Source organism: Mauremys reevesii, linkage group 3 (assembly GCF_016161935.1).
Source record: "Mauremys reevesii isolate NIE-2019 linkage group 3, ASM1616193v1, whole genome shotgun sequence".
Taxonomy (NCBI): Eukaryota; Metazoa; Chordata; order Testudines; family Geoemydidae; genus Mauremys; species Mauremys reevesii.
In genome coordinates this window covers 149,833,339-149,853,932 of record NC_052625.1, presented here as the reverse complement: position 1 = coordinate 149,853,932, position 20,594 = coordinate 149,833,339, and the positions used below count along the sequence as shown (strand labels likewise).

Genomic DNA, 20,594 nt, shown 5'->3' with positions numbered 1-20,594 from the left:
AAAACGTGTTCACTTTAGCCTCTAAGGATAGAACAAGAAGCAATGGGCTTAAACTGCAGCAAGGGAGGTTTAGGTTGGACATTAGGAAAAAGTTCCTAACTGTCAGGGTGGTTAAACACTAGAATAAATTGCCTAGGGTGGTTGTGGCATCTCCATCTCTGGAGATATTTAAGAGTAGGTTAGATAAATGTCTATCTGGGATGATCTAGACAGTATTTGGTCCTGCCATGAGGGCAGGGGACTGGACTCGATGGTCTCTTCCAGTCCTAGAATCTATGAATCTATGACTCTGTTGGCACTCCCTGGTGGCACATGATGACCATCTGCTGGACCAAAGCATTAAAGGGCTGGTAGTATGGTATAGCCATCTATTATCCATAGCCATTAATGCACTGCTTCTGCCCTCTCCCTCCCCCTTGCCCATCTGTCAGATCACCTTGATAACTTGACAAGTTGGGACAGATTAAAGGGAAGAGGCAGTAGATTAGAGCATTGATGGTGGAAGAACAGAGTCTAATAGCAACATGAAGAATTTGTGAGTTCTGTTCCACATTGGTGAAAGAATATAAACACATCGTAGAATCTTGCTCCTAAGTCCCACCTGGTAGATCTTTAAAACTATACAACTTTTATTGAGAAACTTCACTAGCAGTAAAGGCGCACTGGTTCTCTTTGTTCAGTTCTAAGGGATTATAGTGCTCATAAGGAGGATTATACTGAAAGCACTGGAGACTGAGGTTCTCTCCCCAGAGAACAAGTAGGGCAAGATATAGTACAAGCTTCCAACACTATCTAGCTATGTGTCTCAATTCCTAACCTAGAAAGATCACTTTTTGGAGGGTAAAGCTCAATCTGTATGCCCAAACTGTCAAAAAGGGGACCAAATTAATGTAGTTCAGGTGCCAATCCAGATCCAGTAGTCTGTGTGGAATGACTGGTAGCCTCAGCCCAGTTGCTAGTGAACTTCCATTAAATATTAGTAACCCCACACTAGAGTTTTAGCCAAAGCACCATCTTATAGACAAAAGGTTGTGGTTTATCCATGATCAATCCTATGAATCATTCAGTCCTTTATTCAGCTAGGGTGATATTCACCACCGTGCAGTGGTCTTGCACAATGCCCTACAAAAAAATTCAAACCTCAGCTATCCCTGTGTTAAGGGTATAAGTGGTATATAAGATTTTGCACTGACCTGCTATGCTAGGATAAATGTCCCTCTTTAAGCCCCCCAGGTATAGAACAGACCAGAGACACCTGATTCCTGAACTGTAGAAGATTATGTTATTGTTTATTGGTGTTTTAAAAATAACTCTTTGTATATAGTCTATAATTCACCATACTTCAGATGAAAAGATTTCATCTCAGTTACTTTTGTCTACTCTCTCCATATTTACAGTAAGTACCCAATTCCCGATTTTTTTGTTAGTTAAAAAAAAATAACCTGCATCTCCCATCATTATGCCCTCTAGCATCAGGAATAATGGGTTCCAATCACTTCTCTTCCCATCTTTTTTCTAGAATACCCTACTCCACTGCAGTCTAAGCTATCCAATAGCCCTTTTATCAATTTTGTTGCTTTTCTTTGAAATCTTTATTGCTCTTTAATGTCCCTTTTGTTGTGGATTGCCCTTAAATGTCCAGAGTCCTCTAAGAAACTATTTTCCTTAATCAGGGACTTGCAAAGGCAGATCAAGAGCAGTAAATGGCACTAAAGGTGGTCTGGCAAGTCTCTAATAGTAACTCCTATGGGTGTCTTCAGTTTCATTTAAACATTTCCCTTTCTGAGTCTGAAATCTGCATTGCTTTGCAGTTCTGTCTGTTGTTCCTATAGCCACTGACTCTGTGTTTAGCAAAGTTTTCCGTTAACTTAGGTCAGTGATTAGTGGCCTTTTTCTGCAAAGGGTCACACTGAAATATGAACCTGGCTTGTTTTGCTCTGATGCTCTTACATCTACTGCTACTGTTCCTCTTAAGATTTTTTTGAAAACCATATTTCTTGCAATTCAGGATTTGAGGGCAAGGTTCTAAGTGTCTGGCTCCATTTCTAATTTTCTAATAGAATTATACAGGTAAGGATAGTGCAGAGTAATTGAAAATAATTTTGAAAATGTTCAGGAAAAAAGGAATGAATTATAAACTGAACAACTTAATAAAAATGTCTTATGCTTATAGTAATAAAAGATAATTTGATTATGCCCAGGGAAATCAAAATTTTGGTAAGTTATATTAAGCAACCAATATTGGGACTTCCTGAGGTATCCAAGGGAAGGGGAGCTATTTTTGATCCACCTCTCTTATCCTAAATGGATTCAGAAAGCCAAATAAAAGCTCTTTAATGCCTAAATTAGACAGATCAAGGGTTTTTTTCTACTATAATTGTAGTCTTTGCCTCAGCTCTAGATAGGGAAAGAATTACAGAAAAGCAAGATTACTTTATACACTGATCACGGGATCCATGTCTTTCCTGATCTTTCTAAGACCATTCAGCCTAGAAGTTGAAATATATGATTGCTTACAGAAAGCCCTACAGCCATGAAATCTCTTTTTTATCCTGCAAAGCTGTGTTTTGCAAAAGACAATGAAAACTTTTTTTTTTTTACAATGATTGTGAGGTGTTTCTGATCTCTCACAGGAATAGTAAAGAGTCTCTTTCTCCAGCTACAGAAATATTGATTTCTGTGCTGTAATTGTGATATTCTGTGGATCAGATCTTCACCTAGCACAGTGAGTCTAGTGTTATGTCACATCTTTCAAGCTTAATATGCAGTTGTTTGAAAAGCTTAGATTTCTTTGTTGCTCTTCTATCTGATGTTTCTATGCCAAGGTGTTTAGTGGCCTGCTGAAATTTGTGGTTGTGAGATAGTTTAATTGCACTGTGTAGGCACTTTGTCTTGAATGCCATTATTTATTCTAATTTGGGATATCATTTTTAAAGTAGTATGAAACCCATTTGAAGGCTGCCTTTGAAAAGAGTCACTGAAAAGTACCCCTTGCTGATGTGACTGCACTCCCACTCGCTCCAAACTGTTTATTCATCACCCTCTTTCCCCTAATGCCACCTACACCTAGTGAGATTGTAATTTCTGCTCGCTTCTTTACAAGTGCACTTTCCTACTTCACATTAATCTACTGAGGCTGCTCTTCAGCTGTTCTCTATTCTATTCTGCTTCATCACACATTCCAAACTGTTTTTTTACATTTCTGTGAAGCAACAGACACCCCTGACTTCTGTTTTCTCTATTTCCAAGGCAAGCCTTTTAATCTTACATTTACTTAAAAAGAAACTTTTGAACAACTTGCCTACCAGGCCCTGATTTAGGAAAGTACTAAGCACATGCCTCACTGAAAGTGTGAGAGGGCATGTCTACACTGCAATTACATACCCGCGGTTGGCCCACGCCAGCCGATTCAGGCTCGCGGGGCTTGGGCTGCAGGGCTGTTTAATTGTGATGTAGCTGTTTGGGCTCAGGCTGAGCCAGAGCTTTGAGGCCCTTCTCCCTCACAGAGTCCTAGAGCCCAGGCTACGGCCCACGCCAGACTGTCTACACTGCAGTTAAACAGCTTCTTAGCCAAGACCCACAAGCCCAAGTCCACAGGCATGGGCCAGCTGAAGGTTTTTAATTGCAGTGTAGACATACCCTGAGTGCTGCCCTTGAAGTCAAACAGACATGAGTGAAGCACATGCTGAAGTATCTTGCTGAATTAGGAGCATACTTATAATTTCCTTCAGTCTCTGTAGAAATGATTCCTTTATCTCAACTATTTGCTGGCCTCCTTGTCTTCTGCAACCCTGAAAATCATGAGAGTGGTGTGTTGCTTTAATTTATTTGCTGTATATTAATTAATGGCTCTAGAATCCTTCCTAGCACCATGTTTACTGCTCTGTGATTTCCTAGTTCCTCCCCCACTCCATTTCTTTAACACTGGTTTTATGTTTGTTTTTCTCCTATTCCTCAGGGCCTGCAACATTTTTAGAATTGATTAAAATGTCTGCACTTGGATTAATACAGAATGTGCACCAAACATCTGCCTCATGATTCAAAAGTGTATCCTGTTGCATAGCAGCTCTAGCTGTATGTAATGATCTGAATTACATCATTTGCACTCATGTGATGGCTAGTGCCCTCCATTTTTCACTTTCCTTCCCAAGAAACTTCCTTCCTTTTTGAAGTCATTGGATTTACTTGGATTTTCTGGACTTTCTTGTGAACACTGAATAAAAGTGCTCATTTAAAGCAAAACTGTGCCCTCATTCACCAAGGGTACATGGGGGAAAGCACTATGCAAAGCCAGTATAAACTAAAATTTCATACAGACAATGACTTGTTTTTACTGCTCTATATTCTATACACTGAAATGTAAGTACAATATTTATATTCCTATTGATTTATTTTATAATTATATGGTAAAAATGAGACAGTAATCAATTTTTTAGTAATAGTGTGCGGTGTTAGTTTTGTAATTGTATGTCTGATTTTGTAAGCAAGTAGTTTTAAAGTGAGATGAAACTTGAGAAGTACGCAAGACAAATCAGACTCCTGAAAGGGCTCCAGTACTCTGGAAAGGTTCAGAACCATTGCATTAAGGGAGGACAGAGGATTTGTCATTGATTTAAATATCCTGGGCCTGTGTGACGAATGGAAGAGTTAGAAATGCCTGTTAAGAGTATAGGAAAGTGGTAGCTGTGAGGCTAAGAGCCACTACCTTAACTAAGATTATTCTTGACTATTCACAAATATGTGTCCCTTTACCTGCATGCTGATCAACCAGCAATGTTAGAACATCATTGTCACACGTACACTTTATCTCCAGACATGGGAAGCACAGAGCTCACAGACTCCTGGTATTTCAGACCTCAGTGCCCAGCTCTTCTTATTCTTAACAACATCATATTATTATGTTCAAGCCCTGTGCAAAAATCATGATTGTATCTAATAGCAAGACATGCTGCTTTCATAAGAAAGGCTTATTACACAGTGTGCTAAGCACTTTTAGGATTTTAGCAATTTACTGACAAGAGCATGAAGGACATACTCATTAAAGACAGATGCAGAATAAGACTCCTCTACTTATGGGGAATGGTTAATTTCACCCAGTGAACATTTCTGATGCCCCATCCTCTCCTGGGGAACTAGTGACCATTCAAAAGAGTAAGAGGGAATGACCCTCTAATCCTACAGATGCCCTAAAATCTATGGGGAAATCCACAGATCTCTGGCATGTCTAAACCAAAACTTTTATGCTTCTCCCTGGACCCCATGTCCTTTAACAGCCTATTTCAATCAGGAGTCATGCTGTCAATGTGTTCTACACCTTCCCTAAGAAGGTAGATGCCAGAATGAAGTTAATGCTGGGTAGAGTGGTTGCCCCTAGGCCTCTGGCCATACCTTCCTAGCATCTATCCTGCAGAGGGGTTTCTTCCATCTTGAAATACAGGCTGTATGAGTAGTCTCTGCTGTTCTCCTTTGCATGTTTACTAGACAAGTTTGACTGATATTTTGCCTAATTTCATTCCTACTGCACTTCACTCTGTTGTGTATCTTTGGAGGTGGGAAGGGAACGGTGCTTAACTTAACCTACTGGTGAATCCCTGTGCTCCATAAATACTGCCACTTTGTACTGTACTGTGCCTTTTCATTCTGCAGATCTTCCTGTGGGAATGGTTTACTAGCTACATGTTTGAAATACATGGTCAGTGTTCAGCCAATAGTAAATCCTGTAACAAGGGGCTTTATTAAAGTGGTTTCTGTTTAATCCAAGATTCCTTGTTCTGGCCTCTAGTCATTCAGTGCAATCTCTACCTGATTGTCTTCCCAACAGTGACTATTATTAGCTGAAGCATGTTTGTGCTGGAAGGTCAAAGAAAGACTCAGCATAAACTTGCACAGATAATCCCTTGATGGATTATCTCTGCCACCATTTAGGAAAACTTTCACATCACAAACAGGGGCTAGTAGTATCTAAGGTCAGTCCTATAGTGACTGGAAATACGGGCTTAGTCTAATGATCTGAGAACAAGGAATGTTAGCGTTCTAATCCTGGCTCTGTCACTGACTTCTTTTATGGCTTTATCTGATGAGTCACGTATGCTCTTTTCCTTGCTATAAAACTGATATAACACATAACTTCCCCAAAGGGACATTATAAGTATTAATTTATTTATGGATTTGATCCTCCTTTCCTTGGACACTCAAAACTCCTATCGAAAACAGTGGCAGGTTGGAATGAACAAGATCTGGCCCACTATTTGAAAAGAGCTTTGAAAATGAAAGGTACAATATATAGTGTAGGCTAAGTATTATTAAATGCTTTCTTCTTTGCTTTCGTCTTCACAAAAATTTCTAAAAATCAGATATAAAGAGGCATTTTAAAAGTCACTGGAGCACTTCTATCAATTAAGCCAATGTTTGAAAAAAACTTTCTTATATTTTGAAAAAACAATGCTATATTTTTCATAATTAAAAAGAACACTTTCTAAAAACTTGTGGTGGTAATTAGCCATTCCAGATTTAAGAAAGCCTTCTAGATTTTATCAGCTTTCTACAAATGTATTTTGACCATTGTTTGTGCTTGCAACTTGTGGGCTATATTTTGTATTCTGTGTACATGTACTCACGTGCACGTGTGCACACGTGCATGCACACACGCTCCTTCTGCATTTAATGGGAGCTTTGGATGTGCAAGGATGAAGGCTCAGGTATTTGCTGTTGAATGAAATATGTAAATTAATATTGTTTAAATGCTTCTCTTGGCAAGCATATGTGGATAATAGCTGATTAAATCCCATAGATTTCTCTTGTCCTGTCTGATAGGCCTACAAACAAAGTCTAGTCTAGCATATTTCTTTTTAAAATATGAGTATTAATTACTGTGTCACTTGGGTGATTAAGGAGGTTTTGTTTATTCTTATTGCAATAAGCTGTGCTTTTATTAAGCATGTAATATATATTACTGAAATTTATCTGTTACAGAAAATAAACATAGAAGTTATACTTAAGGACAGTGGAAGGCTCAAGATTGAAGCACTCTATTAAAAATCTGACTGCTGATTGCAGCTCGCAATTTTAGCGCTCATCAATCATTGTCTTGAATGACTCATCAAATGATCTTTACCCATGAGGACAGTATTGAGAAAGCCAAGTGAACCAGTAAATATTCTTGATAGTAACACAATTGCTACTAAATACTCTTCAGAACACAGTGAAGCTCTTTATTGTTTGTATTTCATTTTCAGTTACACATAGGAGGAACACTCAATGCACTTGTACCACAGCAGGTGGCCACAGTCTGAAACTCTAATTTTGACTGCTGGACTCAAGTAGAGTTGTCTTAAGGTCTTAGCTGAATAAAGAAAAAAATGAAATAAGATAATGAAATGAGAGTTATTTCACTGATGTCTGACATCAGTTTATCCAGGATTATGGATATTTATTTTGCAGGTGCTGTGGCTCTTTTGACAAAGCAAATTGCTTCATCTCTCTATAGAGTAGAATAATAGCTATTAAGTATTTAAAATGGTCTACATTCTCCAGTGTTTGATGCAGTAAGGGTGTGCAATGGACACAAAAATACAAAACTTTAGTTACAACATCAAACAGTACTTAGTCCCAGCTGGTTAAACGTAAAGCACATAGAACTTTTGTTTTCCCTTATGTTTGCGTAGAAGTGTTTAATTTATGAAGGAAATTATAATACAAGAGATAGCAATTGATAAAGGATAAATCCCCTGAGGACACAGCCATATGTGTGATGCAGTTGAATATGTCTAGGACTCTTATTACTACAGTATTTGTATTTGCTATTGTTTTGAAATACAAATATAACATTTTGCACACTCCTGCATCTCACACGTGGTCTGCCCAAGGAGTCATTTTTGTTCCTATTTTTAAATGCTGCAGTTTTCCTCCAGTCCCTTTTTAAGTAAAGTTAATAACTCTTTCCGCTGAAAGAAAGAAATTAGAGGTGCACATAAGTACAACTATGCTAATACAGACACAAACAACTATTATGCACACCCCTACAACTTGCAAGAGAAAAGTTAAAGGCAAGCCTGCAAAATAAATAGATGTTTTACTCTCAAATTTTGTTTCCAACTCAGATGAGTTCTAAATCTTGATTTGCCGTTGCCCTCTTTTTGTAACTGATAGGTGTTTTGGAAAAGAATCTTTGCAAGAGTCATTACATTGAAATGCAGGGCAGAACAATTTGGTGGCAGTATGTATTGATGTTTTTGCAGCATCATGAATCTGACAACTGGGGCTGGAGGGATTCAAGCAGTGTGTCTTTACAATAGCAACTTGATTCTGCAGACAAAAAGGAAAAAATTCATAGAATTATTAAAGTGTCACAATAAAGACAGTAAGTACTCTGCATAAAATGGCACTGAAAAGTATATATATTACATCATATCATGCCAAATGCACAGTTGTTCAACATGTGAAGTAAATAGAATCCTTTATGGCGCTTAATTTAGTGGGATTGTATATAGAATGTTAATGTTTATATTAAAATCATCTTACTTCAAATGATCCTGATCCTGCAACCCTTATTCAGGCAAAACTGTCTTTGAAGCCAAAGGGAATTGTGGGTGTACAAAGGCAGCATGGGACCCATAGTGTGCTGAAGTTAAGGTCACTCCTAAAACAGGGCCAGATCCAAAACTAGTTGAAATAGATGGAAAAATTCATATTGGATTTCCAACTGCACAGTGAAATCTTCTGATCTTTCCGTCTAGAGAAGTAACGACTTATCAGTCTCCTGAGAGGTGCAAATGAGAAGGCTGTACTGGCACTTACACAGTGTAGTATGGACTATCGATCTGGAAGCAACATTTATTCGTCCCAATGAATATTACATAAACTCTGGCACTTAGTTATCTAAATAATGCCCCAAAGGCTCCAAAATTCTTTGAGCAAAAACCAGAAACACTGAAACTGGCTACCTTTGCCATTTCTATTTTTTCTAAAGCAGATGTCCCATGTATTTCATGTAATTCTTGCAAAGAGGTGAGTAATCAAGGACCTGAGCTACATCAAGGTTCTTAGTATATTGCATTACAAATATTAAAGGGAGCAAGTCTCTGAAGGTGCATAATGGTACCTGACAAGGGGATTAGAAGTGGAAGGAATCTTATTGCGAATGAGAGCAAAGGGAAAATGCTTCCCATTTTAAAAGTCCTGCACGGAAAAGATACGCCAAGGCTCACTTAATACAACTCAGTGTCATTGTAATCAGATTAGCTTCTATTTGATCAGTCTACTGTTCTGAATTAACTTCTGCTTTTTTCACCCTAGACAGATTGGCAGAATTGGATTAGAGAGCAAAGGCATCTGTTAAAAAAAATAGAGTTGTTTAACATTAATTGGGCTAAATTATTGTATTAATATGTGGAATAACAGCAAATTGGTGTGAGTCACTCCTTATGGGCCTTCGTTGGCTGCGAGTTTAAATATGTAAAATGTCAGAAACGTGTAGCGGCGATAAAATGAAAGGAGCTTGCAGGCTTTGGCATGAGCGCACGTACAATTTAGTGTGATTTGTTAGACGTGATTTGACAATAGCTAAACAGAAATAAGTCACACAGCTGCGGGAAAACAAACACAATGGGGTTGCTATTCTCATACTGAATATCCCCTCCCACCCCACCCCCCGTTTCAAGTATAAGCAAGTCAGAGGTGGTTAGCCTCAACCCATCATTGTCAATTCTTCCAGGTGTCTGCTCTGTCCGAGTACAAGCTAAGGTTTGGAGCCTTATACCGTCCACATGGCTCATTTTGTCATGTTTTAAATTAAAGAACCAAAAAGCAAGATAGCTGTAGAGAGACTGCCAAAGGGCTTGCAGAGACAGCTGATACACAAAGTTCTCCTAGGGCATGCTGGGCGACAAACTTCTAGTTCAAGTACTGCCAAGCTGTAGATCTGTCCAAAGGAGGTGTCCAAAATCTCTCCAACTCCTAACAGTGCTCTACGGGCTCTAGAGGGCATAATCCAGGAGACACAACAGTGATTTTTTTAGGGCATTGCTACTTAGCGGGATCAGAAGCATCAGTGTCATTACCAGAGCTAGAGGAGAAACTTTTACAGATTCGCCCCTCTGAAGGGAAGCTAAGCCCTGCATGCGTGATTGAACTTCGCTCTCCCATTAGAGCAGCCTTTTAGAGAACTGATAACATTGTAAGAATAGTCAACCTACCTGTAGAATCAGACACAAAGTGTATTGAAGCAGCCCTGGAGAACAATGCATTCAACATTCAGCTTGTGCATCTAAAACGCATCAATTTATGAAAAGCTTGTTTGAAGTCCTCATTGGACATTGTATAGATTATGGGATTGATTAAAGAGTTGAGATATCCTAGCCAGGTGAAAAAGTCAAAGATGGCCATGTGGAACCAGCAAGCGTCCTTGCAAATAGGCAACACCAAGGTGATGATGAAGAAGGGTAACCAACAGACGATGAAGGCTCCTAAAATAATCCCTAGAGTCTTGGTAGCTTTCCGCTCTCTAGCAGCCGTGAGCTTTTTTTTCTCCAGAAGGGCATCCGAGATCTTCACCTTGACCTGATTCATATAGACAGGAGATCCCGTTTCACTGGAAGCCTCTGGGGCCTTGGAGTTTATGGAGGTGACAGATGAAGATGATCCGGGGGAGTCGGTAATTAAATGAGCCCTGGTTAATCTTTTGCCTGTTTTCGTTGGCGTCTGTTTCAAGATCCGAGATCTGGCTTCCACATAGATCCTTCCGTAGAGGGCGATCAGCAGCAAGGTGGGGAAGTAGAAGGCTCCCACCGTGGAGTAAACGGTGTACAGTATGTGGTCTGTGTTCACCACACAGTCAGACACTTCTTCCGCTTTCGCTTGACGCCAAAACAGGGGCGGCATGGAGATGGAGATAGAGAAGACCCAGACCAAAGCGATCATGCCAGCTGCCCTCTTGGGAGTCCGTTTACTAGAATATTCAACGGCATCAGTGATCGCCCAGTATCTGTCCAGGGCGATGACACACAAATGGAGGATGGAGGCTGTGCAACAAGTAATATCCGAAGATAGCCATACATCGCAGACGATCTGGCCCAAAGTCCATTTCCCGGTCACAGTATACATGGTGCTAACGGGCATGACAAGGATAGACACGAGAAGGTCCGTGACGGCCAGGGAGGCTATGAGATAGTTGGCCGGAGTGTGCAATTTCCTTGTCTGATAGACGGTCGCGATTACAAAGGCATTAGAGAGCATGGTGGCGAGAGTGATCAGAGCCAGGATAATGGTGAGGACTATCTTCCAGGAGAGCGGAGTGGCCTCTTGGTAGATCCCTTCCTCTGCACTGCAATTGCGGTCGTGGTACGAGTCATTGGTCTGAAGCACCTTCAGGTTGTCGGGTGCCGGCTGGCAGGGAGTCGCTTGCTCCATCACTTTCTCAGCCAGCGCGCCAGCCGGCAAACTGACGGGCGTTGAGTTAGCAACCCAAGGCGGCAAATGGCCGGGCGGCTCCCCCCGCCAGGAAAGCGAGCGCCAGAGGAGCGGGCTGCATCTCTTCCAACTCCGCCGTCCCCGGCGCGGACTCGGGAGAGGCGCCGCTCCCCATCCCCGCCCGAGCCGGGCAATCCAGGGGGGAGTCTGCTCGCTTCCCCTGCGCCCTGGCGGGTCCTTGCCCAGTGGCGCCAGCTGAACTCGGGCACCGCGCAAGCCGCTGCATTAGCGCACGGGGCCGCAGCCAGCCTGAAACCTGCCCCCGCTTTGCAGGGGTTCAGAGCGGCTCCCCCTGCGGCGCTGGGGCCGCCCCGCTCCCCGGGCAGCGGGACGCTTCAGGTTACCCGGGCGGAGGTTTCGCTGCCTATTGCCGCCCGGGCTGGCGGGGGGAGCCCTGTGCGCCGGGCGCTGCTCCGCGGGCTCTGCCCCGCCACCGCTGCCCACTTCAGCAAGTTGCCGCGAGGGGCGGCGGCAGCAGCCGGGGGGCAAAGGCGCCGCCCCCGCCGGGGCCCCAGGGTCCGCCACGCGCTCGGGGGCGGGCAGGCAGGCAGGGGCTGGGCTCCGGCAGGCAGCGACGCGGCTGGGAGTGAGAGGCGCTCAGCCTCCGCCCCATATATACAGCCCGGCTCCGAGCCGCCGGAGCAGCGCAACTCGTGTGGTGCCGAGCGCGGGTTCCCGGCGGCTCATCACCCGCCCGGGGAGGATCCCCCCGGGTCCTAACGCCCCCTCCAGCCCCTTCCTCATCCCCCCCGGGCCGTGCATTGCTGCCCTCTCACCACTCCCGCTGCCCGCCGCGAGACCGCGAGCGCGGGGCAGAGCGGGCAGAGGAACCGGTTCGGGCCGAGCCCCAAGCCGCGCTTCGCTCGGCCGGATCTCTCGCCTGGTCCCCCCTCTCCTACCTGCCGCTCCTGGCCGGGAACTGTGGGCCCCGGGGTTTGGCCGAGGGGCGCTTTTCTGCGCTGGAAACAAGCTGCAAGCGAGGGGGCAGGGAGCCTGCAAAGCTGGGGCTGTGAGCCCGATACCCCCGGCTGCAGCGATCCCTGAGAGCGGCCGGGAGGGCTGGTGCTTTTGGGAACGTCTGTTATCTCTTATCCGCCCCCCTGCATGCTGGGGTGATAGTGCGGCCCCTCTGTATTGTAGCCCCCTTGGAGTGGGTCCTTGCGGAAGTTGCTTTTGCTGGACACTTCCCCCCCCCCAACACACACACAGCTACTGGGCTGCTTTAACGTAGGCGGGCCAAGCCCAGCTCGCTCCCCACCCCGGAGCATTGCCCGCGGGCGATGCAGCCCATTCACACGGTGTGTGCAACCTAGTTCCAGAACACGTATCCCGTACATCGCTAGGGAGGTTTTGTATTCAGGTATAGTCAGGATCCGGTTGGAACAGGCAAACAAAAGCGCTCAAGCAGACAGGGTGGGAGATTAGGCTGTAGGGTGGCAGTGGGTGATTTTTATTAGCTTAATAGCTATAATCTGTTGTTTACCAGTCTTCGATTTCCGGCAAAAACAAGCCGGTGAATTGGTCTAGTTTTATCGGGTTCCTCTCGGAGTCGGAATTCTCCCTCCACCCCCATTCCCCGGAGAAACCACAGGGCTGGGGAGAGCTCTGATGGGAGCCCAGCGCTTTTATGGACTAATGTTGTGTAAATCCCCGTTTATTGTGTGGGCTTAAAGTCCTAAACAGCAAATAGCCGATCGTTAAAGCACCATCTACTGTCATTTAGAGAGCCCCCCCTCCAGCGTTCACACTGTATTTAATGGAGAGGATGCTTAATCAACACACACGCACGGCTGACTAAGCCTGAAGTGTGTGTGTGGTGTTAGTGCAGGCTGGACACACACTGTACAGGATTTCTAACTTCTGGGCGCTGTTGAGAAGTGTCCTTTCAGCTGTTTCAGTCATTTCCCACATGCAATCAAAGGAAAGTTTTGCAAGGAAAATAAATATGAGAGTTTTGTTGATTCGGTGCTCCCGCTGGAGTCTCTCGGTAATGTATAGAAAACGGATTGGGGAAGGGAGAGGAAAGGGAATTCTCTTCCTGAAATCTCTATATGTACGTACACGAGCACACACACAGACTTGATTTGTGCATGTTGTTTATGTATAAAACTTCAGAGCACTAAAAATCTCATTGAATCTTCCATACCCGGGAACCTCAGCGGGCGCCGCATTGTCGTCTGACAATTGAGACTGTCAATCTTTAGCTGGCAAGCTCTGCTCTTGTTCCCCGGGAGTGCTGAGTCCTCAAAGTCACCACCACCTCCAGGGAGCCTTTTGTTCAAGGGAGTAGGTCGGTGATCCTGGTGCAGCCCGCACTCTGCAGCTGCACCTTTGCTCTTGTCGCCCAGCCAGCGGCAGCCAGTAGCCAGCCGCTTGTTCTGTGCAGTGGGCCCGGTAAAATGTCAGGAGCTGAAGGGGTTAGCACCTCCCTCTTGCTGGCGAGCCTTCTCTTTTAGTGAGTGTTTTCCGGGGTGCTCACAGTGAAATGCTCCTAGAGCACAATTCTGGAAAGCAAAGAGCATTTAGAAAGTAAGCTGATATAGAGAGAGAGCCAGAATCATAGGCTACGGCGTTGGCACAGAATTATAGAGCCATTCCCTCCTGTTTATACACTCCCCCACCTGACCAGCGGTGCAGCTGTAAGTCATAACTCGGAATGTCTTGTGAGACGAGACAAGCAGACCAGACAAGACGATGTGCCCAGTCGAAGGGCGTGTTAGGGTGGCAGGCTGAGAAGCAGGGATGTGCAAATATAAACGAGGGGAGGGGGAAGCCTGTAAGAAAGCTCCCCAAATCGAAGCTCAGAGAAAAAGTTGCCCGCAGCTACCGTGACTTTGCAGGCTGCGTGTGTGCTGATAGAGCTGCTGTCCGTAGGGAACTGTCCAGGAAAGAGACCTCCTGAAACAGGCTAGCGTCCGTACGGAATGTCCGCCCGAGAAAAGCAGTGATGCTGGACCTCAAGACATGCTGGATAGCAAGACATGTCGGAAGTACTGAGCACCCACAAATCGGCGGAAGATACGGGTGCTCAGCATTTTGAAAGTCAAGCCATAAAGGCCCAGGCCCGCCCTCACTGAAAGCATCTAGTTAGAAACTCTGCAGGACTAGAGCGTCAATCAATATCTTGGCAGAGATGAGAGTTTGAGTTAATTGGAGTTTTGATAGTCAAGGTTTGGCTGTACTTGCATTGGCTTCTGGTAGCAGTATATATCTTCCCTATTTACTCCCAAGAATCAGCCTCTGATGTTTGCCACTTTTTCAGCACGGAACCGATAGATATAGCCAAGATTAGTCACCTATTGATGTAAAGTATGCACTTGATTAAAGGGCCAGACGTTGTTTTTTTGTTGTATTTTATTTTGTATGTACACACAACGGTGTATTTAACTGCACTTCACTGCACACTGGAAATGTATTCCTTGACCATTTAGCAGTGAGTGATTAACCCATGTCCACATGTTACATAGCGGGTAAATTCAATCGCTGCTTAATTGCTCTTCCATGGATGTAAATGAGGGTAGAATATTAACCCTCGGTCTTTACATCAGTGAAGCTTGGTCTCCCGCCCTCTGGCGTAGGGACTGTTTTATGCATGTGCTTCAACAGTGCCTAGCACAACGAGGTCCTCCTATTCGTTGATCGTTACTTATAACAAATAATAACATAGAGCCTTTTGTATTCTTCGCGACTCTTTTCAGTGGGAAGAGATTTTACAATGTGAGTTCTTCGTGCTGCTGCAGTATAAATTCCCCCTCTCCCATTTAACATTTTCTATTGATTTTTGATTAAACTCCTCTAGGCAACTTCCCTCTGAATTCCAACCCCCGAATTCTCCCAAGAAGGGCAAATTTGTGATGCCCAATTGATTTTAATTTAAAAAACTCTTTCTGTTTTCCCACAGCATGTCTCCCTTCGGTGGAAAGGCTCTTCGCTTACACTCCACTTTCCTTCAACAGTAACGTTCTAACCTTATGACCTCCAGGCTAACCTTTAATCAAGACAAATACCACGTGGCTGGAGAATGAGCTCTGGCCTCTCTATTGATGCAGTTGTTTACCCTTATGATCAAAAGTTCTTGTTCCTCTGAGGGTGCTCTTGCGGTTGTTCTTCTCCCTTAATTCTCGGGATTGTACATCGATATTCATCAGTCCTCGGTCCCCTGTTTGGCAGGAAATGTCTTTCCTTCTCACTTTTTTAAAGTTATGCTATACAACCCTGAATCCTATGATCAAGAGTATATTCACCCAAGGCCAAAATCATCATTGGTGTAATTTCAATGATTTCACTAGAGTTACACCAGGGAATAATTGTGCCCCCATATTTGGCCCCACTTACTGTTTTGGCAAATATGCCCAATATTTCTTACTGGGAATACTGCTTGAACTGGCAATATCTTAATGACAGGCAATAAGGTAAAAGACAACTTCCTAACTGGGCTCACTGTAGCAGGTTATGTATTGATGATCTCCATAGAGGGGTCGGGGGAGAAGGAATGTTCCCACCCAGGCTGTGGAGCTACTCCATAGGGGTTCCTGATAAAAAGGGGAAAGAAAACTTTGGGAAACTGTATATCCATTCTCTTTGGGCTGTGAATGCTGATTCTCAAGATCTGGGCCATAGTGAAAGATGCTGCAGACTTTGAAGGGTGTCTTTTATTCTCTCTCCACCTAAGGAGTGCACAGTCCAAGTGCTGTTACATGATGGGCTCCCACAGAGCCAAGAATCGATGGAGGCAGGAAACAGGATGATAGCAGGATCTTCAAGAAATTATTGGCAAGTGTCATCTTATCCTGGAGTTTCAATCTGTAGAATAATTTGAATCATATATATTATCACATGAATGATTCTAATCCACAGTTATGCCATTACTTTGAAACCTGCATTTCAAAGCAACAGGCAGAAACTCTCGCAACCTTCTATTCTTGTCAACTGTGCCTTAAAAGATGCTTATGGAAAGAGATTCAACTTCTTGCAGCTTTTGGCTTTTATGCAGAGGAATGCATAAATAGTCATTTCATTCTGTTGGGGTAATAGTTCTGATATTTCTTTTATCCACATTTTGACTATTAAAATAGCTGAATTAAGGAACTACAAGTGAAAAAAAAAGGATAGTATTCTCGTTATCCTATCGCAAACTGTCAGCATATAATGATTGATGTGACACAAACTTGGGTCGGTGGCTTGTGAAGAAAGGCAGACCTGTAGGAACAATCCTATGAATACCACAAATTAAGAGTCTAAGCCCACAATCAGATCTGTGAAGGTGGATCTTTTCACCCATTTGGAGTCAACAGGGCTCTGCATAGGTTCATAGGTCTGTCTCAATAAATCAGAAGGGATCAGGACCTATGGATTTTGTTGTGTTCTCTTAGGCTTTAAGTGACTCCAGTGTATATGGCTCTAGGCACAACTTAAGCCTCCCTTATATTGGTATTTGGTTGAGTTTGCCAGCAGACAAACACCACCAAAATATGTGTGAAGTTTCCTGATGTTAACTTTGAAATATAGATTAGGCCATTTAAACGCCAACACTTTTAAGTCACTAGTCAAAATAAAAACACCCAGCTTGAGTTACTAAAATTTAATTATAAGGAACAGCTGGGGATGTTTTTGATTTTGACTCTAAAGTCCCATAAAAAGAAACAAGCACATGTGTTCATGCTCTCACTCTTTTCACATAGACACATACATACTCACATTTAATTGGACTCTTTGCACAGAGAAATAAAGCCCATATAATTTGAATTATCACTTTCTTCTTTGAATTTGTCCAATTAGGAAGATCCGAGCATCCATAGGTGCAGAAGAAGACACTCAAACCTTCTATAAATAGGGCTTATCTTGCATTACAAATTACTTTTTAACTGAACATCCAGGGTCGGATGATAAGAGGACTCAATCCTCCCTTATGCATTCTCTGCCACTTCATCTCCAGACACTGCATCCTGCCTAACTGGCTTCCTCCAGCTCATGGAAGTGGTATCAGTGCTTGGTGACTGCTTCCCCTTCACCCTAAACAGGACTCATAGATGATGATCAGTTTATCACACATGAAGTTTTGGCAAATGCTACATGACCACCTCAGACCAATCCACCATCATAGAATCATAGAATATTATGGTTGGAAGAGACCTCAGAAGTCATTCTCCTCCTTCTTGGCTGGCCAATGTCCTCCTGACAACAGAATAGAAAAAAAAAGACACTCAACAGGAAACAGAAGTAGTCCCATCATAATCACAGGTATCTTCTAAGGCAGCCTTTTGTTATGAGACCCTCAGATCTGGTTACGGAGCAGCATGTACAGTAACTCCAGTGAAAGCTCTGCCCTTTCTCCAGGCCCCTCATAAGCAATGTTCCCTGAGGAGGGACCATCCTCACAGTTTAGACCATCACAAGTTATGCATTTTAGGTAGTCAATGTTTGCCGCTCAGCAAGAGAAGTAATTTTATGCAGGTCCTTGTGGAATGTACCACAGGAAATGGTTCCCATCCCTAAACTTTCAGATATCAGGGTACAGTTATGTGCTAAGTAGTTAGCATGGGTTAAGTACCCTTTAATGCAGAACTCTTTCTTCAAAAGAAGAGCTAGATACCTGTTCAGCATGTAGGCCAGCTTCTCACCATCTCCCAGAACCTGATGGTAAAGCTTTAAGAGGAAGTGAAGTGGAGTAGTGAGGGCTCCAAATCTGGACTATCTGGAGGCACCTAATTTGAAAGGTATTTGTCTAGCATTCTATGCTGAGACTTGACAAAAGGTAAACCTTCCACAATCAGTTATGAAGTGGATATCAGAGGGGCTAACGCTTATTTCACTTTAAATCAGGTGTAAACTTGCCTTACATTAGAGGAGACAATCTGCAAAGAGTTAGTTTCAGGATCTAGAGTTGTTTTTAAAAATCTCCAATAGTGAAACTCCCAAACCGTAAGTTTTTGGAAACACTGCACTGAATTCTTCATATGTGTTTAAAAGAGACAATGAATCAAGAGAGAACCAACTGCACAGGGAATGTGTTCAGTGCTGTAAATCAGAGCAAAGAAATACCAATACTGGGAATTAAGAGCCAGATCCTCAGTTGGTGTAAAGCAGCATAGTCCCATTGACTTCAGAAGAGCTAAGCTGATTTACTCTGGATGAGGATCTGGCATTTCTAAATCCCTAGTGAATATCTATCTAGGCAAAAAGGTAACATATGTTAAGCACACTGCTAATGTTAATATATATGCTTTCACCATAGCTTCTTTTTTCATGGCGGTAACCAGACTTAACTCCCATTTTTTTATAGCTTTTGGCTTTATATTGGTCAGCTGGAGTGTCAGAGCTGGCTCTTTTGAAAACCATTGATGAAGAAAAATCCAAGCCCAGAAGTACATCATCAGGGAAGATTATAACTCATACTGACAGTACTCAAATTCTACTCTATATTGTCTTGTTGGGAAAGATCCAAGCTTATGTGTCCTTTCCTATCTTGAAGCTATACTAAAAGATCTAGCGAAAGAACAGCTGATTTAGCTATCCTTTTTATGACAGCTGCAGATTCTCTGCAAGCCAGTCAGATCCAAGACAATCAGGTCTTGGACTCAGTTTCACATAAAAAATGCAAGTATAGATGTTGCCAAGTATGGGACCCAATCTGTCAAAGGGTTGTGCAATTATCAAAGGATGTGATGTAGCCACAGTTCTTTCTGCAGCCCATTTGGCATGGGAGACCAGATCATGAAACATTACTGGAAACTCTTCAATGAGTATATACAATTTCCCTGCAACGAGTTTAAGGTTCTCCCAAATATTGAAATAATGTGACTCTTTAACCTCTGGTTGTAAGAATAAATATTTAAATTTATTTGAGGGGAATGAGGGCATTAATGTAGCTCAAGTGACTTCAATGGAACTGTGCCAGTTTATGCCAGCTAACGATCTGGGCTACTATTTCCCCTCATCTTTTATTTATATATTTATCCCTTCTAAATTTCTCATAGATGTATTTTCAAATATATAGTATATATCTTCCTTAATTAGACAAGGTCAGCTTCTATTTTTCTTTCCTTACAGGAAGAGATTAGACTAAAAGATTCAGTTCTCAGGTCAGAACCCTGTCAAGATAAAGGTTGCAAATATCTCTACTGACTTTCCAAAATATCTCGCCTGTGGGTGTGTTCTTCAGAATGCACTGGACTTTAATGATTATAGTAAATGGAGCCAATTCTGTCCTCAGTTTCACATAGCAGAAGGCAGATTTAGGCTCCTTTATTCATTTTTGGATCTATATTTTGGACACGAATTGTATTGTTTTTTTCTTTCCCTTGTTGGCCAAAACATTTTACTTCCCTCTAAGGTATAGTTCACAAAGTGGAATGTACATAAAATAATTATGTTCTTTATATTGCTTGTAGACATCACTGATTCCAAGCAGCTAGTGGAATTCAAAATAGGATTAGATGTTTATACAGGTGATCACAACATTATATTACATAGGATTATGAGCACATTAGAAGGGGTATAAACCAACCATTAATTGAAAAGAAGTTAGAAAAACGACTAAAGTTTTCGGTTGTGCTGCAACTGTTGCTAATTGATTGCCAACTAACTCATTAACTGACACAATAGTAAATTCTAGTGTAGACACTCTCAGACATTTGTTCATGGTCATGTGTTACCCTAGGCTGAGTCCTACAGTGAAGCATGACCAGGAACAAACATTTGTCTTCTGGAACAATCATTGTGAGTCAAGCATGGATATATCCTCTGGGGTTTTTTGCATCTGTAAAACATCTGTAAAGCCACTGTCAGAGACAGGATATTGGACTTGATGGAATCAATTTCTGTTTTCCTGTAAAAATTGTCTTGTGGCTTATTACATATTTTCCATTTAGGGAATAGCAAAGGGTTTTGGGAGGACATTGAAAATTGTGTCCTGCTTTCTTTATGTAACTAATTCAAAATGAGAATGGGATGTCAGGGCAGCCTCCTGAGAGGTGGCATGTCTCAGCTTGTTCACATCTATGGCAATTCTGCTTCTCTGAAGTGTAGAGATTTAAAGGGCAGGATGATAACTTAAATGTGAAACAATGTAATTTCCCCTCCTCAGATAAACAGAGGATGTCTTAAAGAGGCAGGATTGTGGGTTGTGC

General features: G+C 42.7%; 1 protein-coding gene and 1 long non-coding RNA gene across 2 annotated transcripts; one reads left to right on the top strand and one right to left on the bottom strand.

Annotated features, from left to right (window-relative positions):
- The first annotated feature begins 1,286 nt into the window (after nt 1-1,286).
- Nucleotides 1,287-7,341, top strand: LOC120400082. Its single transcript, XR_005595525.1, has 3 exons — nt 1,287-1,396; nt 3,959-4,359; nt 6,973-7,341. It is a non-coding gene; the product is annotated as an uncharacterized LOC120400082 (long non-coding RNA).
- HTR1B (5-hydroxytryptamine receptor 1B) lies at nt 7,137-11,867 on the bottom strand. Its single transcript, XM_039528451.1, has 2 exons — nt 10,194-11,867; nt 7,137-8,304 (listed from the first exon to the last, which is right to left on the bottom strand). The coding sequence occupies exon 1, from the start codon at nt 11,404-11,406 to the stop codon at nt 10,252-10,254; it is 1,155 nt and encodes a 384-aa protein (XP_039384385.1). The 5' UTR covers nt 11,407-11,867; the 3' UTR covers nt 7,137-8,304; nt 10,194-10,251.
- Nucleotides 11,868-20,594: the final 8,727 nt, after the last annotated feature.

Bases quoted from the DNA above. Each gene is read 5' to 3' on its own strand.
- HTR1B (XM_039528451.1), bottom strand. From the start codon at position 11,406: ATGGAGCAAGCGACTCCCTGCCAGCCGGCACCCGACAACCTGAAGGTG.